The sequence below is a fragment of the Peromyscus californicus genome, unplaced genomic scaffold, assembly GCF_007827085.1.
Source record: "Peromyscus californicus insignis strain IS unplaced genomic scaffold, ASM782708v3 Scaffold_9__1_contigs__length_137607984, whole genome shotgun sequence".
Lineage (NCBI taxonomy): Eukaryota > Metazoa > Chordata > Mammalia > Rodentia > Cricetidae > Peromyscus > Peromyscus californicus.
Window position 1 is genome coordinate 122,635,790 of NW_026294617.1, and position 26,131 is coordinate 122,661,920.

The 26,131-nt window shown below is 38.5% G+C and overlaps 1 protein-coding gene across 1 annotated transcript in view; it reads left to right on the forward strand.

Moving 5' to 3' along the window:
• Col24a1 (collagen type XXIV alpha 1 chain) overlaps positions 1–26,131 on the forward strand; it is a 271,849-nt gene that overhangs the window by 16,035 nt on the left and 229,683 nt on the right. The window contains 5 exon segments of the mRNA XM_052731052.1: positions 4,244–5,667; positions 10,498–10,551; positions 12,997–13,050; positions 15,850–15,903; positions 22,048–22,101. Of these exon segments, the coding sequence (XP_052587012.1) occupies positions 4,244–5,667; positions 10,498–10,551; positions 12,997–13,050; positions 15,850–15,903; positions 22,048–22,101 (1,640 nt within the window).

The window sequence follows — 26,131 nt, forward strand, 5'->3', positions numbered from 1 at the left end:
TTTGGAGAGCTAGAAGGCGTGGTCCTCTTCTCACAGCATCTCTGTGCTGGATATGCTTGGCTGGGAAATAATAGGCAAGTAAAAGGATTTGATGCAATGTAAGTAGAAACATACCAAAGAAAAATGCAAGCAAATGTGTAACACAAATCTTAAATGGTCTTATTAATAATAAACAAACCAGGAGCCAAATATTGGGGTGAATTTTGAAATATCAGAGAAGCAGAACAAGCCACAGCTAACCTCACCTCACCAACTCCTCATTGGATCCTGTTTCCACAAATCTTCAGATTGAAAGCTTCTGAGTCCTCATATGAATGGATCTCAGCTGAACTGCTGCTAAAAGCCTAAAAGCTTAGAAGCCTGAAAAGCCACTAGTTCCTGGTCCTCACGCCTTATTTACCTTTCTGCTTCCTGCCATCACTTCCTGGGATTAAAGGCATGTGTCTTTCCCAAGCAAGACATGAGATCTCAAGTCCTGGAATTAAAGGCATGTGTCACCATGCCTAGCTGTTTCCAGTATGGCCTTGAACTCAAAGAGATCCGGATGATCTCTGTCTCCTGAATGCTAGGATTAAAGGCATGTGCTACCACTGCCCAACCTCTATGTTTAATATAGTGGCTGTTCTGTTCTCTGACCCCAGATAAGTTTATTGGGGTGCACAATATATCAACCACACAATGTAGCAAAAAGGATGATGAATACAAAAATATTGCTATGAGACAGTTAGACATTCTGACCACTTGTAAAAAAAAAAAAAGGAAAAACTCAAGCCAGATCACCTCTGTGAAGACAGATGATGAAGCAGGAACACAAAAAGTCGGGGAAAATGAAGAGCTGGCAAGAAGTTAAAATAGATTTGAGTTGTGGGTTTATGGAGCTCAAAAGTCATAGAAATAAAACCTTATAGACTGAGATAATATTGGAAAGAACATAGAGGGAAATTATACAGTGCAGGAGACACAGTAAAAACAGAAATGGATCTAACTAACAAATTAAGAAATTTCTAATGGATTGCTTATATAAAGGTAAAGAAATAGAGAATACAGGAAGTGAACAGTGAAGTGTAACCCCATGGGGCATATTAAAGTCTCCACAAATACCTTTGCAGGTGCTTATGAAACATTATTGGGATTGAAAAAATATTCAGACTAAAATCAATTTTCACTGCTCTCTGGTCATATTGTTGTTAGGTCAGATTTTAGTAACAACACCAGACAGCAAAGTAAAATATAAAACTTGTAACAGGAACCTTAAAAAGACATTGGAAATACATAAACATAGTTTCTGGAAAATCAGCAGTGAAAACAGAATCTATGAACTCTACAGATATGACTAACGCATTGCTCAGACAGATGCTTAATTAAATACATTTGTAACCAAGTAAATCAACTTCCCAAATTAGAAAAAAAAGTAGAAAAAATTTAGGTTAAAACCTGATACTGACTTGTTATATAGAAAATAGACAACAGTAGAAAAGTAAATCAAAAGGCTTCATTTTTGAGATGATCAGAAGTGTCATTATCTTAAGAATAGAGCAAAATATTCAAATCAGACAGGAAAGTAAAAATTGCAAAAATATGTTACCAGAAAAGGACCATGAAGAGTATTACATGAAGATTTCTAAGTAGTACATTTAATATCCTTCATGAAATTCATTGTTTCTTATAAAAATATAAACTTTAGGGTGTTTGTATTTTACAGATAAGTGACTCCAGGTGCAGTCATGAGTTAGGGCTCAACACAAAACAGAGGAGGCTGAACACTGAGGACTCAGTGAAAAGCCCACCTGGTGAGTTCTATGAAGTCATGAGCAACAGAGAGACGATTCCAGAATCATTTAAATGTACTTAATTATTAAGCTTAGTTAATGTTCCGCATGATAATGAAATTGTAATCTGATAGGCATAGGACAATAAGGCAAATGGTGGCTTAGCTGAACATGTATTGATGCTTGAATTCTACCTGAGTCATTAGTGGAGAATGCGACCAAGTGTGAAATAATGGCACACAACAGCAAGCAGACTGTCTTAGGAACGCATTCTCAGTTCAGGAACAGAGAGCTTACTGACGGATAACAGTTCCAAGCCATCTGACTCCTTTCCAAGTAATTCACTATAAATACTACAATACAGCAGAACTGGAGGAAGCATCCTGAAGTACCGCTAAGATATCAAGAACACATCCGTAAGTTTTCAGAGTAATTCTCTTCCTCATAACATCTCATTGTAAGAGAATCAAATTACTAGTTGAAACTGAGGCATTCTTGCAAGGCAGGTTTTCTCAGGACAAAGACCAACCCTTGATCTCACATTAGAGACTTATCTTGTGTCAGACTGACTGACTTACTTGGCACATAATGTGTCCATAATGATTTTGAATAATGAATAATGATTTTCACAGACTCTATGGCAATATATACTTTAAATTTAAGCACTGTAATTTTCAAAGAAGCAGCACTCCTCCGTGACTTTGTCCTGGGACTGAGATATGCATATACTTAGAATCAGAGAGCACTGGGCAGGAATCCCTCAAGTCACAGATTGGCATGGCACATGCTCTAAGAGTGTGAGTTTTGTTAAGGATTGGTGATAAGTACAGTTAACCAATTTATATGGTAAGTAATTTATTTTTCATATGAAAACAAACATGTTGTGGAGTTCAATAAAAATTTTGCATTAGTTATAATGAAATACCATGAGAGAGCAAAGGGTTTTTTTTTTCAAATTATATGCTATTGCTTTAAAATGGGCCACTGAATCTTTGGGGAAACTTAAATTTCTGCATTGTTGTTGAAGATATTTTTATGGAAAAGTTGGAGACTCACTATCACATAATATCTTAGATGTAAACAGTTATGCCCTTTGTAATTGCTACAACGATTTCATTAACAGCTGGTAATTGCACTCACTCGCTGGAGTGTTTGTACGTATCTCTGTGAGAAGCACTTTAACTATAGCACTAGATTACACATGAATAGTGTTCTGTAATTCTTCATTGTGATGCATAGTTGTCAGACTTGTGTCTCGGAGTTGCTCTTCATGCTTCATTCTTTCAATGAATAGAGACTGTCAAATATCTACTGCTTTGCCACAAAAGGAAAAGTAACGGTGCCAAACATTCTTAGCTCATTTCAACTTTTTTATTTTCCTTTACATATTACAAGTCTTTGCTATTTTTACCGGGAGATTATTACAAGCACACATAGATGCAGATGGGATCACAGGATCACACCTTTGACTAAGCTGACTGTAGTTTTAAGAAAGATTCATTTATTATTTAATGAATGGCAAGAAAAGCTATATGGCTTTAAAGATTATATGAAATCTGATTGCTTTCTGGTGGGACAAGCTCATTCATTCAGAAATTTGAGAACTCTTTGCAAGGAAATAGTAGAAGCATAATAATGAATCGGACAGAACCTGTCTTTCAGGACTTTATAATTGAGTGAGAAAGGCAAGCAGATCACTACTGACAATAATACAATAACAACAGATTTTTAAATCCACAATTATATTAAAGCCATATTCTAGAAACTACACATTGTATAATAAATATTGAGAAAGAGTCTACAAATTGGGTAAAAATCACTGGAGAGAACTGGAAATGTGAAAGACAGAGAAACGTGGAGGAGACAGAAAAAGAACGATGCTCACAGCAAAGTGAATCTAAATCCCCTTTTCGTGCATCACTCAAGAATCTGGGTGACCAAGGTGCTTTAAGTGTGATATATAATTAAAGTATTCGTCACAGAAAGCCTCAATTAAATTCCCAGAAGTTTGAAAAATTAGAATTTAAGTGATGGTGTGAATTTAATTTATAAAAAGAATTGTGAGTTACAAGCTACTTTCATCAACAGGGTCTCAGTTTTGTCCAAACATAGATGTCATTAAATGTTAAGTTATAAGTTCAGGACATGAGTGACTTTTCAGAAGCTGTGAATGTGCATTTATAGTGAAGGGACAAGAGTTCGAATAAAATGGAAAAGAACAAAGGAACAACTGGCTTTTGAATTATTTGGGGGGCTAAAATATAGTGATGTGTGTGTGTGAGTGGGATGCATGCACACTTGCTTCATTCAAATTATTGGGCATAACATCTCTCTTACTAGCGTTTGTTACCTAGAAATCACTTGTTGATAGAGCATGCTTATATTGATTGGAAAAAAGTTTTGTCTTTGTACTCAAGTATTTGTATGGATATATAAGTAAGATCCTTTCTACCTTCCTCTCTTTTCATTTCCAGGCATAGATATTCTTCATCGACTAGGCCTTGGAGGCAAAGATGTAAGATATGCACCATCAGTGACTGCTGTGCCGTCGTCATCCACACCATTACCTCAGAGGGTCCGTTTAACAGAATCTGGTGTCATTTTAAAAAACAATGCCTATATTGAGTCACCTCTTGTAAACATTTTACCACTTAGCTTAAGACAGCCACTGACAATATTGATTGGGTTGCAATCACGTAAAGTGAACAATGCATTTCTCTTCAGCATTCGCAATAACAACAGGCTGCAATTAGGAGTCCAGTTACTACCTAAGAAACTAATAGTGCATGTTGGCGGAAAGCAATCAGTCGTTTTCAACTACAGTGTCCATGATGAGCGATGGCACTCATTTGCCATCACTGTCAGAGATCGAGTTGTCTCCATGTTTGTTGAATGTGGAAAGAGATATTTTAGTGGAGAGACTACTTCAGCAGCTCAGACCTTTGACTCTCTTAGTGTGTTCACCTTGGGAAGTATGAATAATAATTCTGTCCACTTTGAAGGAACAGTGTGTCAGTTGGATATTATTCCTTCCACAGCGGCATCTTCTGACTATTGCAGATACATGAAAGAGCAGTGCCCCCGAACAGACACAGCCCAAGCTGAAACCAGCCTTCCTCACACAGTAGTAATGCCAACCAGACACCCTGAGCACACTGCCTTGCCCAAAGGATTTGGTGAAGCAGAATTGCCACAGAAGACATTCACAGAACACACTCCCTGGCCCAAAGGATTTGGTAAAATGGAATTGCCACAGAAGACATTCTCTGATGGCAAAAACATTCTAAATATCAGAAATAACGATTCTTTCACAGTACATAAAAGCCAAGAACACCAGATATCAAGGTCCCAGTTAATGTCTTTCCTTTCAGAAAACGTATCGGCTGTGACTATCCCAAACTATGGAATTCAAGCTAAAAATGTCATCGTCAAGGAAGAGAAAAACTTAAACCTGTCAGTGTCTCATCATCACCACAGTGAGGCAAGAATAAATACAGAGGAGAAATTTAGCCCTCTCTTAGCTGGACCAGACAACATCACTCAACATGATGAGGAAGCAGCTGGCCTGGCCCTGCCTAAGCAAAAATCAACTAGCATTGTACACACAAATCAAGAGGCCATGAATCATGTCAAGAAGGCTATCCCAACAAACCTACACACCAGTGAACTCACGGAAATGGAACAGATTGTAAACACCACCCTGTATAGAGTGACACATGGGCCCTCTCTGGATAACCACCTTGAACTAAGAAAGGAAGGTGAATTTTACCCTGATGCTACTTACACCCCTGAAAACAACTATGAAGTCCAGCCTTATGATTACTATTATTATGAGGATTACAATGCAATGCTTGACATGGAGTATCTGAGAGGTCCTAAAGGGGACACTGGACCTCCTGTAAGTTGGATTTTTCTTTTTACACTATGTCTTAATGCACTAACTTACCTTGTATTTCAGTGTCTGGACCATACAACATAGGATAGACCAGAGCTGTCTAAGAAATGTACCCTGCCACAGTGGGCGACGTCATGCTTGTTCTAACAAATCAGCCAGAGTGCAAACCTGTCTCAAATTATACTTTTTTTAATTGGTAGGCTGAAAAGTTACCTAATTCTTGGTGAAGAGGTAGAGAAACTATATGGTTTTCTAATTCAGCTGAAATCCAACCAATAATTTTAACTGCAAAGTATAGATTTATATTCTTTATAAAAAACAAAAACATGGGTTCAATGTCTCGTTATGTTAAAAGGATATATAAAAGTTAGATTATGGAAAAATATAGTAAGTATACTCATTAAGTATGCCTTTATCAAAATAACATCAAATGAATTAGTAAAGTATATCATTTGTTTTTTAGACAGGTGTTATTTTGTAGACAAATGCTAGGAAAAAAACAAACAGTGATATTATCAATCTCAGTGAAATATTTTCATTTCCATGGTGAATAATGTATTTCATTATCTCTTTCATGATGTAGTCAACTTACAAATGGATTAATATAAGCTCTACTTACTTAATATAAGAATATACAGTCAATCTACTTTGGGGAGAAAAAGATCAGCCTACTTAATGGAGAACCCCAAGACAATTTACTAATATGTCCTAAGGCACTGCCTTTTATTAGCATTTTTATTGTCTTATGTATGTGGATGTTTTGCCTGCATGTGTCTCTGTACCACATGGATGTCTGGTGGCCATGGAGGCCAGAAGAGGGCATTCAGTCCCCTGGAGTTACAGGCTATTGGGTACCACCACATGGGTGCTGAGAATCAAACCAAGGTCTTCTGTAAGAACATCAAGTACTCTTAACTGCTGAGCCATCTCTCTAACACCATCAAGACACTTCTTCATTTCATAAAAATACAACTTGAATCATCTAGAAACCAGAGACTGAGATAAGATGATGCCATGTCCTTGGCTGGTGTTTCCTTGTGGTTATTACTTGAGGCAGTTATAATCTCAACAACTCTTCCTAAAGCACACTGTTGGGAGTTACAATAAATCCAATAGATGCACTGATATATAGAATTAACCCTTTCTGGTACTTGTAAAGAATTATAGGTGGCCACCTACTTTCCTCAGAAAGTCAGTGTAGTGGGGTGAGTGAGAATTAATCTCCTAAACTGTTCTGTAAAGCCCCAAGTCCTTATTCCATCTGGATTTGTATTGCAATAAAATGTTCAACAGACATTTTCTTAGTCTCTGCAGAGCTTGAGGCAAAAGCACAGCTTCTTTGTTCTAAAGGAGCTTACATTTTAACAAGAAAAAATAAGTATTGTGTAACTGTATCTTGTGGTGAAACAAGATACACACTATTGGGTGCTAGAGAGATGGCTCGGTGTTAGGAGATAGTACCACTTCTTTCCTTAATTCAGTTACTAGCACCCACCTTGGGCAGTTCACAACCACCTGTAACTCCAACTCCAAGGGAATCTGAAGCCTCTGGCCACTGAAGGCACTGCACTTAAAAGTGTGAGTACACACACACACACACACACACACACACACACACACACACACTTAAAATAATAAAACAAATTATATGCAGCTGAAAGACATAGTCTCATATGTGGGGTGAAAAATCATATTTTGGAGCTGATCTCTAGGAAAGGTCCTGTATAGATCACTGCATTAGGTTCTTATGACAAAGTTGTGTAGGACTGGGTCTTAAGGAGTAAATATTTTGATAGATGAGAAAAGCAGATTTCCCTTCTTAACACAGGGAAGGCAGAGTGGTAACTGTCGTCATTGATGTGGATGATGCTCTAACTAGCCCTTCATGTGCATTCTCTTGACAGAGCTTTGTAAAGTTAGCACAATTGTCCTCATGTTTTAGTGAAAGAAACTGAAGACTGAAGTTTATTGTCTTGCCAATAATAACATGGCTTGTAAATGATACACCCAGAATTTGAATACAGATTTTCTGTCTCTAAGGCCAAACTCTTCTATGTTAGGCTGCATAATGATGGACATAAACCCAAGCAAGGTCATGTCACATCATGGAGAGTCTTAACTGTCAAACTGATTGTTAGAACTTTATATTGTTCTCAGGAATTTTGTAAGTTTCTAAGCAAGAATACTAACTTACAAAAGTCAGTCAGGCCATAGTACCCCAAATAGATGTTAAGTTCCCAGTTCCATCTTGGTGTTGTATGATTTGGACCTTCTTCAGGTCAGAAGTAAAAATGGGAAGGTAGGATTTGAGAGATGGTTTGAAGGAAGATATATAATAGAGCTTGGGCATTAATTGGATCTAGAGTCCAAGTAAAAATAGAGGATCAGGATTGCTGTCATGTCCTAAGACTACAGACAGAGAGATTAGTGATAGTAACACTGAAAATAGTGATGAGAATCCGTCCATTTACAGCAGCAGCAGACGATGGTTGATAAGAAGAAAGGCGATATATCATTCAGTCGAAAGAGTTGAAGAAGTGAAGTCAAGGCTGCGGTATAAATTTGAGAGTCTTCCTTGTTAATACTGCAGTTGAAATGATAAGATTGTGTAATATTTTCACAGAAAGACCTGTGCCAGAGGGTCAGGAACCAAAGCAGAGGGAACTTTGCTTGTTGGTTGTAGAAGAAGAAATCAGAGTAGTTGAAATGACTGAAGAGAGAAATATTGTGCTGATTACAAAAGCCAGTGAGGAGAATAGATTATTTGAGTGTGTGTATGTGTGTGTGTGGGGGGATTGATCAGCATCGCTAATTGCTGCAGAGAAGTAGAGTGAGAACTGAGTGGAGGTGGGGGGTGGGAATCCTTCCTCTCTTCTGATGGGAAGGCCACAGCTGAGCTTGGACAGGCCAACTCCAAAACTTTGTGGGAGACTGAGGATGGGTGACAGAGTGCTAATGGTAGAATGAGTGGTGACATTTCTGTGGTCTTGGAGCGGCTGTTTTGCTTTCTGATGTTTCTGTGTAAGCCCTGTGGCCCAGCTAGTTTCTCATTTTCGGGTGATAGCATTTTTCTGTCTGCATCCCTACACAGTTCTTCTATACCGTGTTGCTTAATTTATAATTTTGTAGACGCATAGTAAATGTACATATTTATGTACCATGTGATAATCCAATAACACATACAATCAAGATATTAAGTACTTTTATCTTCTTATCATTTTTTGTGTATGGAGCCTTCAAATTCTGTCTTCTAGTTCTTCATGAAATCTATGTTACTGTAAACTAGCCACCCCTGTGCTGGAAGACCCAAGGCACCGTTCCCCTGTAACAGGACTTTTGTGTATGGCCTCCATCCACATACCCTCCTTCTCCTATCCTCTAGAAATCACTCTAGTCTCTTCTTTGAGACTGATATATTCATAGTTTTAGCTCCTATGCTTAAGTGAGAATATACACTACTTTTCTATGTCTTCCGATTCCATCCATGTTATGCTATCCTTGTTACCTAGTCATTTAGTGAGCACCCAGGTTGATTCCCTCACTTGGTGGTTGCTGGTAGAGCCATGATAAACACGGAGGAGCAGGTTTCTCCTCCCATGCCAACTGCATTTCTTTGGGTATGTATATGCAGGATAGCTGGATGGTGAGGTAGTTCTATTTTCAGGTTTTGCGGACTGTCCATACTGCATCCTGTAATTGGTGTACTAATTTACATTCCCACCAACCAGATTTTCTTCATCTTTGCTGTATTTGTTATTTTTTTGCTTTTTGGAAAAATAACTGAGGGGAGATGATATCTCATTGTGGTTTTAATCACATTTGGCTAGGGAAACTGAACATTTTTCACATGCTTATTAGACACTTGTATATCTTAATCAGGAATTGTCCATGTGCAGAGATTATTTTGCTGTGAGGTTTTCAAAGCTCTGATATATTCTATTACCAATTTGTCTGAGGAATGGTTTGTAAATATTTTCCCATACTAATGGTTATCTTTTCATCCTTTTAATTTATTTTTATTTTCTGTGTATGAATTTTTTACCTTTATTTCTGTAGGTGCACTGCATGAATGCCTGGTCCCTGCTTAAGCTAGAAGAGGTCATTGATCCCCTGGATGTGGGGTTATAGACAGCTGTGAGCTACCATAAGGATACTGGGAACTGAACCCAGGTTCTCCGCAAGAGCAGCCAGTGCTCTTGACCCCTGAGGCATCTTTCTAGTCCCTCCATTTTTTTCTTTATAAGTTGTTTAGCTTTATTAGTGAGTTCCTGGTATATCACATTTGGTATAAGACAGATTTATTATGCCTTTAAAAGAATTACCTCAGCATAGCAGGTCAACACATCATGAAGATCCTTGGTATAATTCTTTTACAAGAACACAAAATCTTTAGTGCTTTCCCTTACTGAGGTTCAAGTGCTCTTTTAAAGTGTGTATAAAACGAAGCAAATGAAAAAACAAAAAAAATACCCCTGCACTTGAGTGCCAGCCCTAGGTTGAATTTCTCCTTCCATAATAAAAATAAATTTAGGTAAAAGTCACCCACAAAACTACTAGTTATGCTCTCTGTAAAAACAGATAACATGGCCGTAACTAAACCATGGACTTCCTGCTGCCATTTCTGGCCAGATTAAAGAGGAGAAATGATAGAGTTTCACCTCTTCCATGCTGATGTCGGTGAGAGGTTAATGTTGCTTTAAAACCACTGTCAGCTGGGAACAGGGAATGGGGGAGGGGGGAGGAGTTATTTTGGAATAGAAATGGGATAAGTATGTGTGAGAAAGACATGCTTACTATTTATCCTGCCTAATGCCTTAATGTTTGCTTCCTAAGGGTCCCCCCGGTCCCATGGGTATCCCAGGTCCATCAGGCAAGAGAGGCCCACGGGTGAGTAGATGGACTTCAAGTCATACTGTCAGATAGAAGTGTAACATTCCAGGGTGTTTTTTTTTCTAGTACTGGGCAGTATGTACATTCTCTGGAAACATGTGTCTTCACACTTAGCTCCTCCAGTGCAGCCTTGCTTGTGTGAGTGTAGGCAGCCAAGGAACTCCTTGTGAAAATGTCCAGGAAATAGGATCAGCTGTGGGCTGTTTGGCTGGCCCCTCACATTATTCTCAGTTATAAAGTGAGGCCAGTGTTCTAAGGTGAGGTTTGTTTGGGAAATGAAGGGGACCAGACTACCTTAAAACAGCACGTTCTTGGATTGTGTAGTGGAGAATACTGGAGCCATCGACTAGAAAACAAAATTCATGAAGGAGAAAGCTGCCTTATGGATCAGCAGTAGTTTCTCACATTACACAGGTCCCACAAAAGATTTTTTTGCTCTGTTAGAATTAGTTTCTTTCAAGCCTAGAGAAATAAGTGTAGATTTTTTGCTGAAGAAAGTCTTTCATCAATAAACTAGAAAAAAATGTGTGCTACGAAGACATGCATATGGCTTTAATGTAATCGACTTTCTTTGCACCCTTATTTATATCACACTAGGAATATAAAGCCAAGCTGCTGTAAAATATTACCTTATACTCTCTGTATCCACACCGAATGGCTGTTCATTTGAAGGCTGAGATAAATTCCCAGTCTATCAGCTCTCCCACATCCCCTCTAACCATTGCCTCTTCTCCGTCCTCCAGCGTGTCAGTCAGTCATCCTCCCACCTTCTGTGAGGAGGCTTTTGGAACCTGCTTCTCTTTTCCAAGCCCTTCTTTGCACTGATTCTATTCCCTCTTTACTCCAAGGCTATTATTTTCCAACAGGATGACCTTCAGGTTCTGAATCTCAAACTATACTCAAGACACATAGGTTCCTGTCTCTAATGTCTCTCCCTCCTTTTTTTTTCCCAACCTGCTGTCTCCTAAGGAGAAAATAGTCTGCTTCATGGGACTAGTTATCTTGGTTGCATTCCTAATTCCATCCCTTTTAATCAATTCTCTAACTTGAAAGTTGCAACTTTGCAAATTCTCTCTCCTTAAATTTGGTCCTATTTGGTCACAATCAACAAGTCACTCCTCTTGGAAAAATCCCAGACTTTAATTGATACATGTTTTTCCTAAAGCTAGATGTCAGCTCCTGCTGAGTTTTGTGAAATAGGGTTAAACTCATTACCCTGAAGTCCACAGCAACAATTCATTCATTAATCTCCATAGATCTTCCTGCTTCTTTTTCGGTCTTAAGGTTTCCAATGTCATGGACTGTAATAGTTTCTCCCTAGTTTTATTCTTACTGATGTATTTTCAGTGTCAATGTTGTTGAGTTCCCCAGAACAATTTTTCCTGAAGAGACAAGTAATTGCTGAATCTGTTATATATTACAGTGTATGCCTAGAGAACACAGAGGCGGAAATACAAAACCCGTCAGTCACCTGCAGACTTGAAGACTTTCAGGAGAATGTATCTCAGTTTCTGTGCTCACTGGTTGTGTGAGCTTAAGTTTTCCCATTTGAGAGTAAAAATAAATTAGCTTTCTTGCAGGGTTGTTGTATGAGTTAGTAATGAGAATTGTCAAGTATGATCATAGTTCAAGGCACAAACTAGGTTCTCAGGGGAGAGAATTAATTTTTAAATTCAGAGGATAATAATTTATCAGCAAAGTGAAATCAAATTCACAAACATTCAAGTGGCTGATGGAATACTATATGGAATACTAGACTAGTAAGATAAAGAGTCTCTTTTCAAAGACATTTTAATCCTGAAACTAAATGGCACAAGTCAGGATGCATTTGAAACAATAACACAATATTTACATAACAGACTAGAACAGCATGTGATGCCTGGAGGCAACATACTATGAATTTCACATGCAGTAGTTTCAACAGAAGCTGCCAGGAGAGAGATGTTAACTTCATGATGACGAGTCTAAGGTTTTAAAAGGAAGGTGGAGCAACTGAGATTGAGGAAGTACTTGGATAGATGTGGCAAAGTTAACAAAGTCAGAATTTAAGGAAGTCATTGTCCCATGTGCAAATCTTGACTGTATAAATGGATGCAGAGGTTGAGGGGAACAGAAACCAAATGATCACATATTGTTGGGCTTCTGACTCCACAGCATAGATGGAGAAGTAAGCTCTATGTGCTGCACAGAGGTGGTGGCTAATCCACACCTTGAGAAAGCATTTGATATGAAAGATGGGCTCCACCATTCTGCTGTCTGAATAACATAACTATTCTTTCCAAGATTAGAATAGCAAAAAAAGGAATAACTTTGAAAATACAGTTATTGTATTTTTAGCATTTATTTTAATGTATATATTATGTAATAGTTATATGAATGTCAAAAGAAACCCTATTATTTTTATCTGTTCGTAGAATAATCAGATATTTTCACTATTTGCAGGGCATTCCGGGACCACATGGAAATCCTGGGTTACCTGGATTGCCAGGTCCAAAGGTGAGAAATTCCTAATGAGCATCATTCCATTTTCCTGACATCTTAAAAGAACCTTCTCTGCTTTTCAGGCTAGACTTGGGATGCAGAAAGTCTCTGACAATCCTAGGTCATGATTCTTTAACAAGATTGTCTGGGCAGGGGGTCCTGAGTAGCATAAAAGAGCAAGCCAAGTGAGCCATGAGGAGCAAGCCAGAGAGCGGCATCCTTCTATGGCCTCTGCTTTAGTTCCTGCCTCCAGGCACCTGCCCTGCTTGAATGCCTGCCTTGGCTTCCATCAGTGATAGATTGGGATTGGGAATGGTAAACCAAACAAGCTCTTTCTTCCCTTAGCTGTTTTTGTTCAGAATTTTATCACAGCAACAGAAAGCAAACAAACATCCTACCTAGATTTGATTGCCCCTTTGTATACACAGTGTCACTTAGTCTAAAGGTGTTTTGGGTTTTGTTTTGTTTTGTTGAGATGAGGGTCCCACTGTATCAACATGGCTAGTGTTGAATTCCTGGACTCAAAAAACTTCTTACCTGAGTCTTCCAAGTGCCAGGGGGACCTGGCTTTCCTCTATGCCCAGATTATAATTTTTTAACATTAATATTGTTATTTAATGGTTTGGGTCCTTAAATATTGCAATATCATGCAAGAAGTTTCTTAGGGCAATAATCTTGTAACCAACCATGTACCACTCCAGCGTCATTGGTAGAAACGGTGATGGCTCTGAAGAGACAACCTAGAAAACAGGCTTTTCTCTCAAAAAATTTCTTTGATTGAAGGGCACAGGATTCTTAGTTGTATTTCTAATTTGCTTCTAAATGTGTAATTACTCAGAAGAAAAGACTGAGCATCAGGTGGGGCTTCTCCACTTGTCATCTCTCCTTACTTGGTCAGCTTGAGAGCTGTTTAAAGCATCCATAAATCCATGAAAGAAGATGCAGTTACCTATCTTTTTCACACAGAGTGAAAATAGTATTTACCATTCTCTGAGAGTGGAGAATTATGTGTTCTTAACTGAGAATGGTAATGAAATTCAGAGTTGAAGTTTTAAAGACTCTCCATGTGGCTTCTGTATTTTATGAGGTCTGACAAATACTTTGAGAAAAAGACACATTTATGTTAAGCATTTGGAACCATCTACTTTCTATTGACAACAGAATACCACAGATAGGAAAATTTATGAAAAAAAAAGTTCATTTTTGCCTATGGTTCTAGTGTGTAAAATTTAAATCAATCATGCTAATCATCTTGCTGTGGTGAGCACCTTCTAGCTGGCTTCAGTGTGAGTGTGGAGCATAAAAGGGAACTTGACTTACAGCAACCCTCCCTTATGAGAGCCAATCAAGACCCTCTGAGAAGACAAGTCACTGCAGAGAGATGACTGACGTTCATTAATCTATTCACAAAGTCTCTGTCCCCAGGACCCAAACACCTCGTACCTATGAACATACCATACTGGATAATCAAGGCTCAATGTGAGTTTCACTGGGAACAATCCACAGTGGCTTCACAGTCCACAGTGACTTCACAATCCACAGTGGCTTCACAGTCCACAGTGACTTCACAATCCACAGTGGCTTCACAGTCCACAGTGACTTCACAATCCACAGTGACTTCACAATCCACAGTGACTTCACAATCCACAGTGGCTTCACAATCCACAGTGGCTTCACAATCCACAGTGGCATCACAGTCCACAGTGACTTCACAATCCACAGTGACTTCACAATCCACAGTGGCTTCACAGTCCACAGTGGCATCACAATCCACAGTGGCTTCACAATCCACAGTGGCATCACAAGAGGCATTATTTTAGTACTGTGTCCAGAAACACCGAATGAAGACTGATGTCATATTTCTCTTGAAATATAAAAGAAATTGCTGACTGTGAAAAGTATGTTTTAACAATAGAATAAAAGATTTTAACAGAGTGTTTTTTTATTTCTTATTTTTTCATGCTCATAAAAGTAATATTAGCATGCACTTTCAAGATTTTGAAAAAATACTCAGGTAAAGTCACAAGGTAAAATGTTAAGGTTTGTGATAAACAATTTACTTTTATTGAACTATCATCACTCTAATGCTATAATATTATTATTATTAATGAGAAATAAGTATTAATAGTGAAATAATATATTTAGCTAATATCAAAAATTCATTGTCTCAAAAGTAGCAAAGGTGGTGTAAACTTTGCTATGTGGAAAGAAAATAGTTTTAATAATAATATTACTTAATGTTTATTCTTTTAAACTTCAGCTGTAGTTAGGATGTTATTAGAGAGTACAGCTTTTACAAACAAGACTAAAAGAAAACAACCCATGTCTAGCTCAAAGGTTTTTTTCTATTCTTTTATTTGTTAACAGTTTTTCCCGTGCATTCGATAGGTTCCAGTCATTTTCATGCCCGCCCTGTCACCCTCTTCCTCTCCCCACTGACTGTCACCCTCTGACTTCCCATCTTCTCTTTGTTTGTAATCAACTGAGGTTAAGTAGAGTTCCTTGTACGCATGACTGGGAGGCTGTCTACTGGAGCCTGAGGAGCTTACCAATGGCTACATCATCGAAGAAATGAAGGAAGCCATTAACTGCCTCTAGCTCCTCCTGGAGGGCCCCTGCTCCATTCATGATGGAATGCTGATGGGCTCAGTCTTGGTCTTGTGGTGAAAAACACAGCTTTGTGCACTCATGAATGCAAAGTAATGCTATTTAATATCATATGCTATGTATAACATCTGTGGACATGTTACTGAACCCAGTAGTGTACACATATAACTCATGCTTCACAAAGTCTCTCTTGACTATCATATCTAGGGCCCCAAAGGAGATCCCGGGTTGTCACCAGGCCAAGCTGCTCCTGGAGAAAAGGTAATTATTTTTCAATGAAATAAAAATATTTTTATTTATTTCTAATATTTACCAATAAAAGTTTCTAGGGTCTTGGAGGATGGCAGAGCAGGGAAAGTGCAGCTGCACATGCATGAGGACCTGAGTTTGGACCTAGCAAACATATTTTAAAAACTAATATGGTGGACAGTGCTGGGGTCTGTAAGTTCAGTGCTGGGAGGCAAGAAAGGCAAATCTTAGGGGCTTGCCCCAAGTTCCAGGTTTAGTTAGGGACCCTGCCTCAAGATGTAAGGCAAACAGTTATGGGTGGGAAACCCAACATCACCTCTGGCCTCCTTAAGTGCACACACACACACACACACACACACACACACACACACACACACACACAAATAAATACTATTTTTCTCTCTTAAAATTACATATATAAATATATATATATATATATATATATATTGTTGTATGACCAGAGAAGATAGCAGAAAACTGTTGAATTTTAATGAACAAAGAAATATTTGAAGAAGGAAGTAAATATGTTCCATCAGCTTCACTTGCTGATTTATCGTCCCATTAATTTTATCCAGGGTCTGCTGTACCCTGACATTGTGTCAGACAGGGTGAAAGGGCTGAAATGTTGGAGCAGAATGTGGTTTTGTGTTTGTGTTTGTTCCTTTGAGACAGGGTCTCATGTAAATCAAGCTGACCTCAAACTCCCTGTGTTTCTAAAAATAACATTGTTCCCTACCTCTGCTCCCAAGTGCTGGGATCACAGGCAGCCGCCCCACCATATCTGGCCCAGGACTTGTTCTTAACTTCAAGGGCTTTACTGTTAATATATATGAGCATTTAACACCTAAATACAAAGTCATATATTTTAGGAATGTTCTACATCCTTTGCATCAGTGATTCTCAACCTTCCTAATGCTGTGACCCTTTAGTATAGTTCTTCATGTTGTGGTGACCCCCACCCATAAGATTATTTTCATTGCTACTTCATAACTGTAATTTCGTTACTGTTATAAATTGCAATGTAAACATCTGTTTTATGATGGTCTTAAACAACCCCCGTGAAAGGGCCACTCAACCCCAGAGGGGCCGTGGCCCACAGGCTGAGAACCACTGCTTTACCTAGTGAAAAGGCTAGACAGTTTTCATGCCGTATCTTCTAGCTGTAAAGACCAGAGCAGCTAGACCTTAGGTCGATTACACATAAGTGGTAACAGGCAGGATTGATGATAGAACGAAGCTTTCTAACTTCTCATCGAGGATACCTTTCATGCCATCATAATACTCTGAAATTTGTGGGTAAAAACTAATGATTTAAATTAAAGATAGCAACAAACCCCCAATTGGGAGGATGATGCTGATTTCAGTAAGAATAAGTAAAAACAGAATTTTTATTTTATTTTGATTTGTTATTGTGGAATTAGTGATGTTCTTTATTATTTTCATTTTGTATTACTTCAATTTGCTATTTGATGACTTCATAATGTACATAATGCGTTCTGATCTCTCTTATCACCCACCATGTCTTAAATCCTCCCCACGCTCGTCCACCCAAGTTCTTCCTACAAATCTCTTTCTCATACTCCTATCTGTAGTGTTAACATAGTAAAATTATAAACAACAAAAACAGTTATCAAATAAGAATTAGTTACAATATCCAGTCCATTTGTATTTGGCAAAATTAGAGAAAACACTCTATTATTTGTCTTATCTTTATGAGTCTAAAATTTTATACCTAATTTACCTTTTATCACAACTAAGGAAAATTTAACTCTCTCTAGTCTTCAACTTCATTAAAGACCCCAGAAAGGTGAAATGTTACCTAACACCAGGGACATCTGGCTGCCTAGACAGTCACCCAAAGTTGTTCTGTAACATTGGGTTATCCAACTTTGGTCTACAGGCCTAGTATACCTGACATGTATTTTTGAGAAGCAGGGGATTTTGAAGGACTGCTCTACCTTGTCTTAGCAAAGTTTAGTAGTAGCTTGTTTTTTTATCCTACTGGTCCAATTTGGACAGTATACTGTCAGCAATTGAGGCAAAGGCAGTTTCTTTTGCTAGCTTTTACCATAAAGAAAGTAAAGTCCATATGGAGTTTCTTCAATGCCCATTATCTTCTTTGAAGTAAAATGGTGCTGCTAGGAGTGGATGTGTCGCACTGTCAAGAAAAGCCTTATGTTATTAAAACATTTTAAATGCCATATTATGTAGGTCTTTGAAGTGTTTGAAGACCATCTATCTATCTGATATATCTGTTTAACCTTGAAAACATACTTAATATGACTATAAGTTTGATTATTATAGATGACAAACTACTAACCTGCATTTCTTACCTATACATTATATTTTTAAATTAGTTAATAAGCACAATACCTCAACAAAGAGTAGAAATATACATATAGCATAGCAAAAATAACTTTAAATTTTTCGTCAATAAACCAAAATCATACCAATGTATAATATTTAAGACTAGTAGTTGCTTTTTTAGTTTAAAAGTAGATTCAATAATCTACTCCTTTATCCTATCATTTCTGTATCATCCTCCCCTTTTTTTCTTTTAGAAAGAGATCTTTGAATTAACTCTTGTTTGGCTTTTTTTTTTTTTTCCTGACTATGACCGATAACAACTTACACCAATCCCCTTAAATGATAACAAATATCCATACCTCATCTTTTGGGAATGTGAATGCCATTCTCTAAACTACTTCCTGTTGTCTGTGGACACTGGTATCTTTGAGGGAACCTTGAGAAAATCAAGATAATTGTTAGGTCTTGGCTGGAGTATTCTGTGAGGCTGGATCATCTCAGGCAGCAGCCTTGATGCTGTTCTGGATGCAGAACTCCAAGGAACAAGAACAGAGGCATTTTGAGATGCTAGATCACCTGGGCCATTTGTTTTTATTGGTGTCTGGTTCCCTTGCTCTGAAAATACATAAACTTTTAAAAGTAACATACATATTTGCATTAGTACAGGTATAGACTGTGTGTTGTACACAAGTTAGCCAAAGATGATTTTTTTTCTTATGTTTGAGCAGAAAAAATATATATCACATGCTTTGTAATTTTTCTAGGTTTATTTCTTTATGTTTGTAGTCAGGATTTTCAGGGCATCTTCTTGATAAAACCTGATCCATATCAATCTGGAATGAATCTACAACCTCTCATTTCCTGTGGAAATAAAAACATAACCTCTCTCACAAAGAAACACACCTTTTGACTTGCATTTTGATGTCAAGATATTTTTAAAATATATAGGTTGGTTAATCTAGCAGCTGTCATAACCCAATGTCTCTTAGCAGCCAAAAAAAAATTTAAAGACAACACAGTAACATACAGGATCCAGACTTTCTGTGTATTTTCCATCTTTATGTAGCTTTTTTCTTTCATGTTACTTTACTCTATTTTTAAGCACTTTATTATTTTAAAACTATGTATTTTTTATGACTGTCTATATCCTTTTTCTTTTTTCTCCCAAGCCTATGTATATTTTTAAACACATTGTAACCCATCTAGAGTTTTTTTTTTTCTGTCTGGATCTGTCTTTACTGAGCATCTGTATTGTTTTTGTTTGCATGAGATGAATCTTAAACTTCTGTATTAGTCACTGGCTTGGCTCAGCTTAATGCATAGCATTAGTTGCTGGCTCCTCTACCCCTTGGTTCCCTGAGAGCTTAGCTTCATGGCAGAGGTACCAGTGGGAGCCACATTTACCACCCCAACTCTGGGAAGTTGTTGGGTCCATGCTGCCACCTAATAGCACACCGCCCACTGCTCATAAACCCCATTTAAGTGTTCATTAGCAGGGCCTCTTAAAAGAGCCACGCCTGTGTTTGCCACTAGCACCAGTCAGGAAGCTGACACTTAAAGGAACCGTGTCTCTGTTTGCCACTAGCAAACACAGTCTACCTGAGAAAAGGAAGTTACCAAGAAGCCTTGTTTGACTCCATTTTTGTGTGTTTGGAACTCCTCCCTCCCTTTTATTTAAAGTTTTCTCAGGTTATATGTGGATCTATGTTGCCCTACATTGGGCGCCATTTGTAGGTGGACTTGTTTTCCCTGCCTGCCAGTTCCCAAATAACCAACACAGAAACTTAATGTTAATTATAAATCTTTAGCCAATAGCTCAGGCTTGTTACTAGCTAACTCTTACAACTTAAATTAACCCATTTATATTAATCTACATTCTGTCATGTGGCCATACCTCTCTTTCATCTTGAACGTCCTGTTTCCTCTCCGTATCTACTAGCAACTCCTCTGACTCTACCTTCTTTCTTCCCAGCATTCTCTCTGCCTAAAAAATTTTGCTTAGCCATCAAGCCAATGAGCTTTTTATTAATAGTGAAAGCAATACATATTTACACTGTACAAAGATTGTTCCTCAGCATCTTATTCTCTGCTGGGGGGGGGACAAAAGGCAGACAAAAGCCTGTATTGTTTGGGGGCCTCCCTTTCCAACCACTTCTACAGAGGTGTTCCACACTCAGGCACTAGGAGTTTAGTTTAATGACACTATTTCCAGAAGAGCAGCATTTTCTAGCCATGCTGAGTATCTTCCTTTAATCCCTTCCCCACTTTTAAATTGGGTTACATGATAGTTTTTTTGTATACTCTTCATTTTGGTTGCGCCCCCCCCCCCCCTGGCCTTGGGGGTGTGTGTTGTTAGTTTCTTTGTTTGAGATGAGATCTCTCTATGTAACCACGGCTTGCCTGGAGCTCATGATCCTCTGGCCTCGGGATCCTGAGGCTGGGGAATACAGGCAAGTGCCACCGTATTTTGTTGCTATTGGAGTCTATAGGATATCATTCGGGAAGCTCTCCATAAATGTGATACAAGTATAAGATGTTTCTGTTCATTGTTACAAAATCACAAGTTAAAAATCCTCAAACAGTTCCACTGATTGCTGGGTTGAAATCTGATCTTTCAATTGGCTTACAGAAACTTTTATACATTTAAAACCTCATCAGGAATCCTCAAAAAAAAAAAAATCTAAACTTTTAGTAGTTTTCTTTCTGTTATAGAACTGAGTTCAGAGACTCTAGAAAACATAGAAAGGGAATCAAAGTCTACTTCCAGAAAGATAGTATCTTCATTGACCTGGTCATCATTCTGAGGAAAAGTGCTAGGTAATCTGAGGAATACAAATGCCATCTTTTAAAGTACCTAAACATAGCACTTACTCTCTTATTAAATGTTGGAATTAGAGGTCAACTCTGTTTACTGACTTCAAACTAGAGGCTCTAGATTAAACATAAGCATTTATATCAAATGCTTGGTTTTATCTTTCTCTGTGATTTTTTTTGTACAAAATATAGGGTGGCTCAGTATGGGAGTGGGAACTTAAATGATGTTGCTACTTGAAGTGTTTACACTTTTGACTTATTTATGTACTAACCATGGACAATATTGTATATAAGAAATGCAGTTAGACGTAAAATTTAATATCACTCTGGCATTGAGCTTTAAATGAAACCCATGGTTTAAAAATGACAGATGCATCTCCTTGCCTTTTGGGCTTTTCAATGCAAGGGCTGACCAGGCCTTAAGCATGATAGGAAAGTGCTGTACCACTGAACTATGTCCCCAGCACTCTCCTTTCAGTGTGTGTGTGTGTGTGTGTGTGTGTGTGTGTGTGTGTGGTGTGTAGTGAGCATTCACATACCACAGCGTATGTGTGGAATTCAGACAACAACCTTGACTATTGGGTTTTGCCTTCTGCTGTGTTGTAGATAGGGTCTCTTTGTTGTTCGCTGCTGCATAACCCAGGCTAGCTGAGCCACGAGCTTTCAGGGACTCTCCTCCATCTGCCCCCTATCCTGCCAGCAGAGCACTGGGGTTGCAGAGGTGACCTACTAGACCCAGCTTCAGCTTCTCCTGGGCTCTGGAGATTTTAAATTGGATGGACTCTCATGCATGGGCAGCAAGCCCTTTACCCACTGAGCGCCATCCCAGGCCTCTTCATCCCTAATTTTATTTTGAAGGAGAGGGATGCTGAAAAAAGTGAGAAAGAATGATTGGAAGGGTTGAGAAAGAAAGAGATGGAATTTAGGCCAGATTGTCAAGATCAGCAATATATGCATAAAGACTTATTGTCTCACATTAAAGTTTTAATTTTCTATTTTCTTTCATGGTATTAAACCTCTGTGTTTTGTTTACAGGGTGACCATGGTGTTTTGGGATTAGTGGGCCCCCCTGGTTTACAAGGTGAAAAGGTAAGAGGAGTTTAGGAGTTTTTCTCTGACATAATCGAATGTCAGGTGGGTCTCAGAATGCTTCTATGGCTGTAATTCCATTTTGAAGTTGAGCCCGACACCAGTGTCCCAGATCTCTTTGCTCAGCAGAAGAAAATTAATCAGAAAGTTTAGCCATGATAATCCACAAACTTAATATCCATTAAAGATGAGATCTTGGGGATAATAAAAAGACCCTTGAGTTTAGTGATGGATTCCAAATTCCAACATAAGATAAAGTCAACACCGCAGACAGGGTACCCCTCTTTTAAGGTATATCAACCCAGCATCTTACTTCTGAGACTCTTCTGACTTCTTATAACATTTATGCCCAAATGAGATGCCTATCAGTAACTAGATTTCTTTTAAAGATTCCCACTTATAAGGAAGTAATGACTACCATGATGTGTCTGTAAATATGAGCCTAAGGAACAGTTTGCTGGTCAGACTTTTTGTTGCCAGTTTAAAAGGAGGGAAGATTTAATTTGGCTGACAGTTCACAGACTTCAGTCCTTGGGCAGCTGGCCCTGCTCTTTCTCATTTGTTGTGAGTCGGGGCATCAGGTGGGAGGGGCAAGGTTACTCACCTAACGGTAGCCAGGGATCAGAGGCAGAGAGGGGCAATGGATCAGACTGGTCCAAGAGCCCATCCCAGGGGCCTACTTCTTCCACTTAGGTCCTTCATCCTAAAATTCCTAGCACCTCCTCAGACAACTTCCCTGGCTGGGACCACACCTTCGATCCACAAGGGCCATGTGGGAAGGCACGCCATTTCTGCACCAGAACAGGTTGCATGGACGTGAGTATTGGCAACAGCTAGGGAAGAGCAAGGCACTTGACAGCTTCGTTTTCATCCACCCAGCTGCTGTAAACAGTCCTCGGGTAAATGAATTGTCCATGGCTAATGAGATGTGACAATAGCTCAGAAAACTACTGAAAATTCAAGATGATCTTGTTTTATTTCTGAGAATGTTTTCTTCCTGTTCTAATTGCACCCATTAGTGGAGACTGAGTACAGATTTTTGAAAACTAGGTGATGTTAAGAATGCAAAAGACATAAGTATACAATCTAACTAGTTCTTTACTTAGCTGAACTAAGACAAGTTCCCATCTGACTGTCTATCTGTATGCATTTTATGTGAATGTATAATCTACATTCAAAAGGAGTTTGGTGTACTTTACTGCTACTCCTGTATGGAAGGGTAAAGGCAGACACTATTTGGTAGAAGGTTCAGGTAAATAATGACCTTTTGAAAAGTTGAACTCCTTAAATCAGTTTAATTTTTTTTTTTTGGTAACAGAGTTGGTTCTTACAAATAGGACCTGTGCTAGAAGAATCTAGAATGTACTTGTACTAGCAGTGTCTTGCACACCCCGCTCCTTCATTCTTTTTTTTTTTTTTTTTTTTTTTTTGGTTTTTCGAGACAGGGTTTCTCTGTGTAGCTTTGCGCCTTTTCCTGGAACTCACTTGGTAGCCCAGGCTGGCCTCGAACTCACAGAGATCCGCCTGGCTCTGCCTCCCGAGTGCTGGGATTAAAGGCGTGCGCCACCACCGCCCGGCAACCTTCATTCTTATAGTTTGCCCCCAGAGTGGTAGATGACACCTAAACTCAAGTCTATACTAAGTTTCTCTAAGTGAAGAAGCTAAGATTGGCCCAGAGAGGTTAAGAAAATTGCCTAGTATCACCAAGAGTTCCAGCAGGATCAAGATAGAAAGCCCATGGAGACTGAACCTGTGGGCTTTTAATTATACCCATGTTCATGATGAGATGGAAATAAAGTGCTTAGGTTTGGATTGCTATGAACTAATTACATCTTTTTATCAGTTGAACCATTTCATGGATTACTTTGGTGACACTGCTAATATCAAAAATAACTATTTTATTATGTGTAATGTTCTAGTCTGCTGAGCACATTTTAAAACAACCCTGGGGTGTATATAATACTGAATATACCATTCAGAAATTAACTGAAGTGTGCAGGGGCTAAATAATTTACCCAAAGTCACACAACTGTTCACTGGTGACCTTGGATTCAGTCCTGGCCTGTTGGACACAAATGACTGTGTTCTTGATAATTTTTCACAGTATTTCCTATGTGCTAATTTATTATTTAAGTCAATATTTATTAGAGTTTCAGTTTGCCATATTTCTAACTGTCTCTAGTCTGTGTGAAAAGGAAGCACGATGCTGATTTTCATGGGAGTTTTGGGAAACAGATGACATGACTTCACTATTCTCTTTCTCTGGAAAGTGTATGAAAATATTAAAATTATCCTAATATAAACCAAACTCAAACTCAAGTGATATTAAAATCTAGAATGGCTGCAAGGGAACTCACAAAAATGGTTGAGATAAATAAAGATTAATGTGGAAAGTTTTGACAACTCTAAGTACTACTGAGATAGAAATAGCAATGTGAGGCAGCTGAAATATTTTTTTTTTACTCTCCAACAGAATTATGTTAATTCACTCTCTCTCCCTTCAGCTTTACTTACCTCTATTTTTAAGACGGTACCAACATCTCTTTCCAACAATGTTTGTCCCCTCTATTGACCCCTCTATTACATTGCTTCTATTTAACCATCTTCTTGTAACTCTTATTTTCCTAGGAGCTAAAGTATATTTTCAATTCCCACTTAATAGTTTTTTTGCCAAAACAGCAGATAAATTGAATCCAGAATGCATGCTGAGTTGGACAGAAGACAAAGCTTGCGAGTCCAAGCTTGGATTCAAGACAGCTTTTTAAATTGCTTTATAAATAGCCCATCAGCTGCTATATTAAAATTGAAAGCCAGCTATTTTGTCTTGTAAGAACATCAGCAGTGTGATCAAATGAAAAATTTTTTTCCTAGGTTCAAGAGGATGAGGGATGCAAGCAGTTAATTGTGAAATATATGAGCATTTAAAACACTCTTTTATGATGCATGGCATTTTTGACTATCAGAAATCATTACTGTGTTTTAAATAATAGTTATAAGCCAACATGAACTCCTGTTTTATTTGACTCGAATTGCTTTAGTTATTTGAAAAAGTCCATGGCAAAGGAGACACAACACTGTAAAAGCCTGTGTGAAGTAGGAAAGGAAGAAACTGCTTACATAGAGTCCACTGTGATTTCCCAGTCCCTCAAAAGCTGTGTAAAGCAAGGGCAGACTGAGGCGCTGTAGACACCCAGTTTCAGTGGGAAAACTAATAAAAGAATCTAGCTTGGAAAAAAGTCAGGGCCTGACGAGACAATGTGAAGATTTCCGCCACTCCACTGCCAACTCTATACATCATTTCTCACTGGCCCATCCTTCCTATAAAAGTCTGCAGAGCTATTTCGCCTTGGCTTGATTCCCAGCCCAATGTGGTACTAACATCTAAATCCAAAGCTACTACTTACAAGCTGTGTCGCGGCCACCCGTCTCCATGTCTGCCCTCTGCTCTTCCTGCAAACAGGGAATTGGAGAGCAAGGCCACATGGTTCTGAACTCCCTAGAATGGAAGCTAGGGGTGGCCAAAACCTTGTCAGCTGGGGGGCTTTGAAAATTATATTTCCTTCAGACTGACTTAGGTTGTTGACATTTCAACATTGGCAATAAATTCATTTGGCTTAAGGTATCTCAGCTTCCACAATTATATCTATATCCTCAGAATTAGCTGCATCTGTCCTTGGGCATTGCTATGGTTAGGTCAGTAGTTTTTCCATTCAAAAGCCTGTTGTATGGTCAAGTTATTGTTCAAAGAAGTATTAAAAAAGTCTTGGACTGGCCAGGTGGCTCAGTGGGTAGAGGCACTACCCCCCAAGCCTGACTGTCTGAGTTCTATCCCTGGGACTCATGTTCCAGGAGAAAAGTGACTCCTGCAATTTGTCCTCCAGTCTCCATACACACGCCATGGCACATGTGTGCATGTACTTGCACACACACAAATAGATAAATTTAATGCAAATAAATAAATTTATAATTAAAATCTATGTAAAACATAGATCCTAAGCCGTATTTACGATTGGAATTACTACTGTGCAAA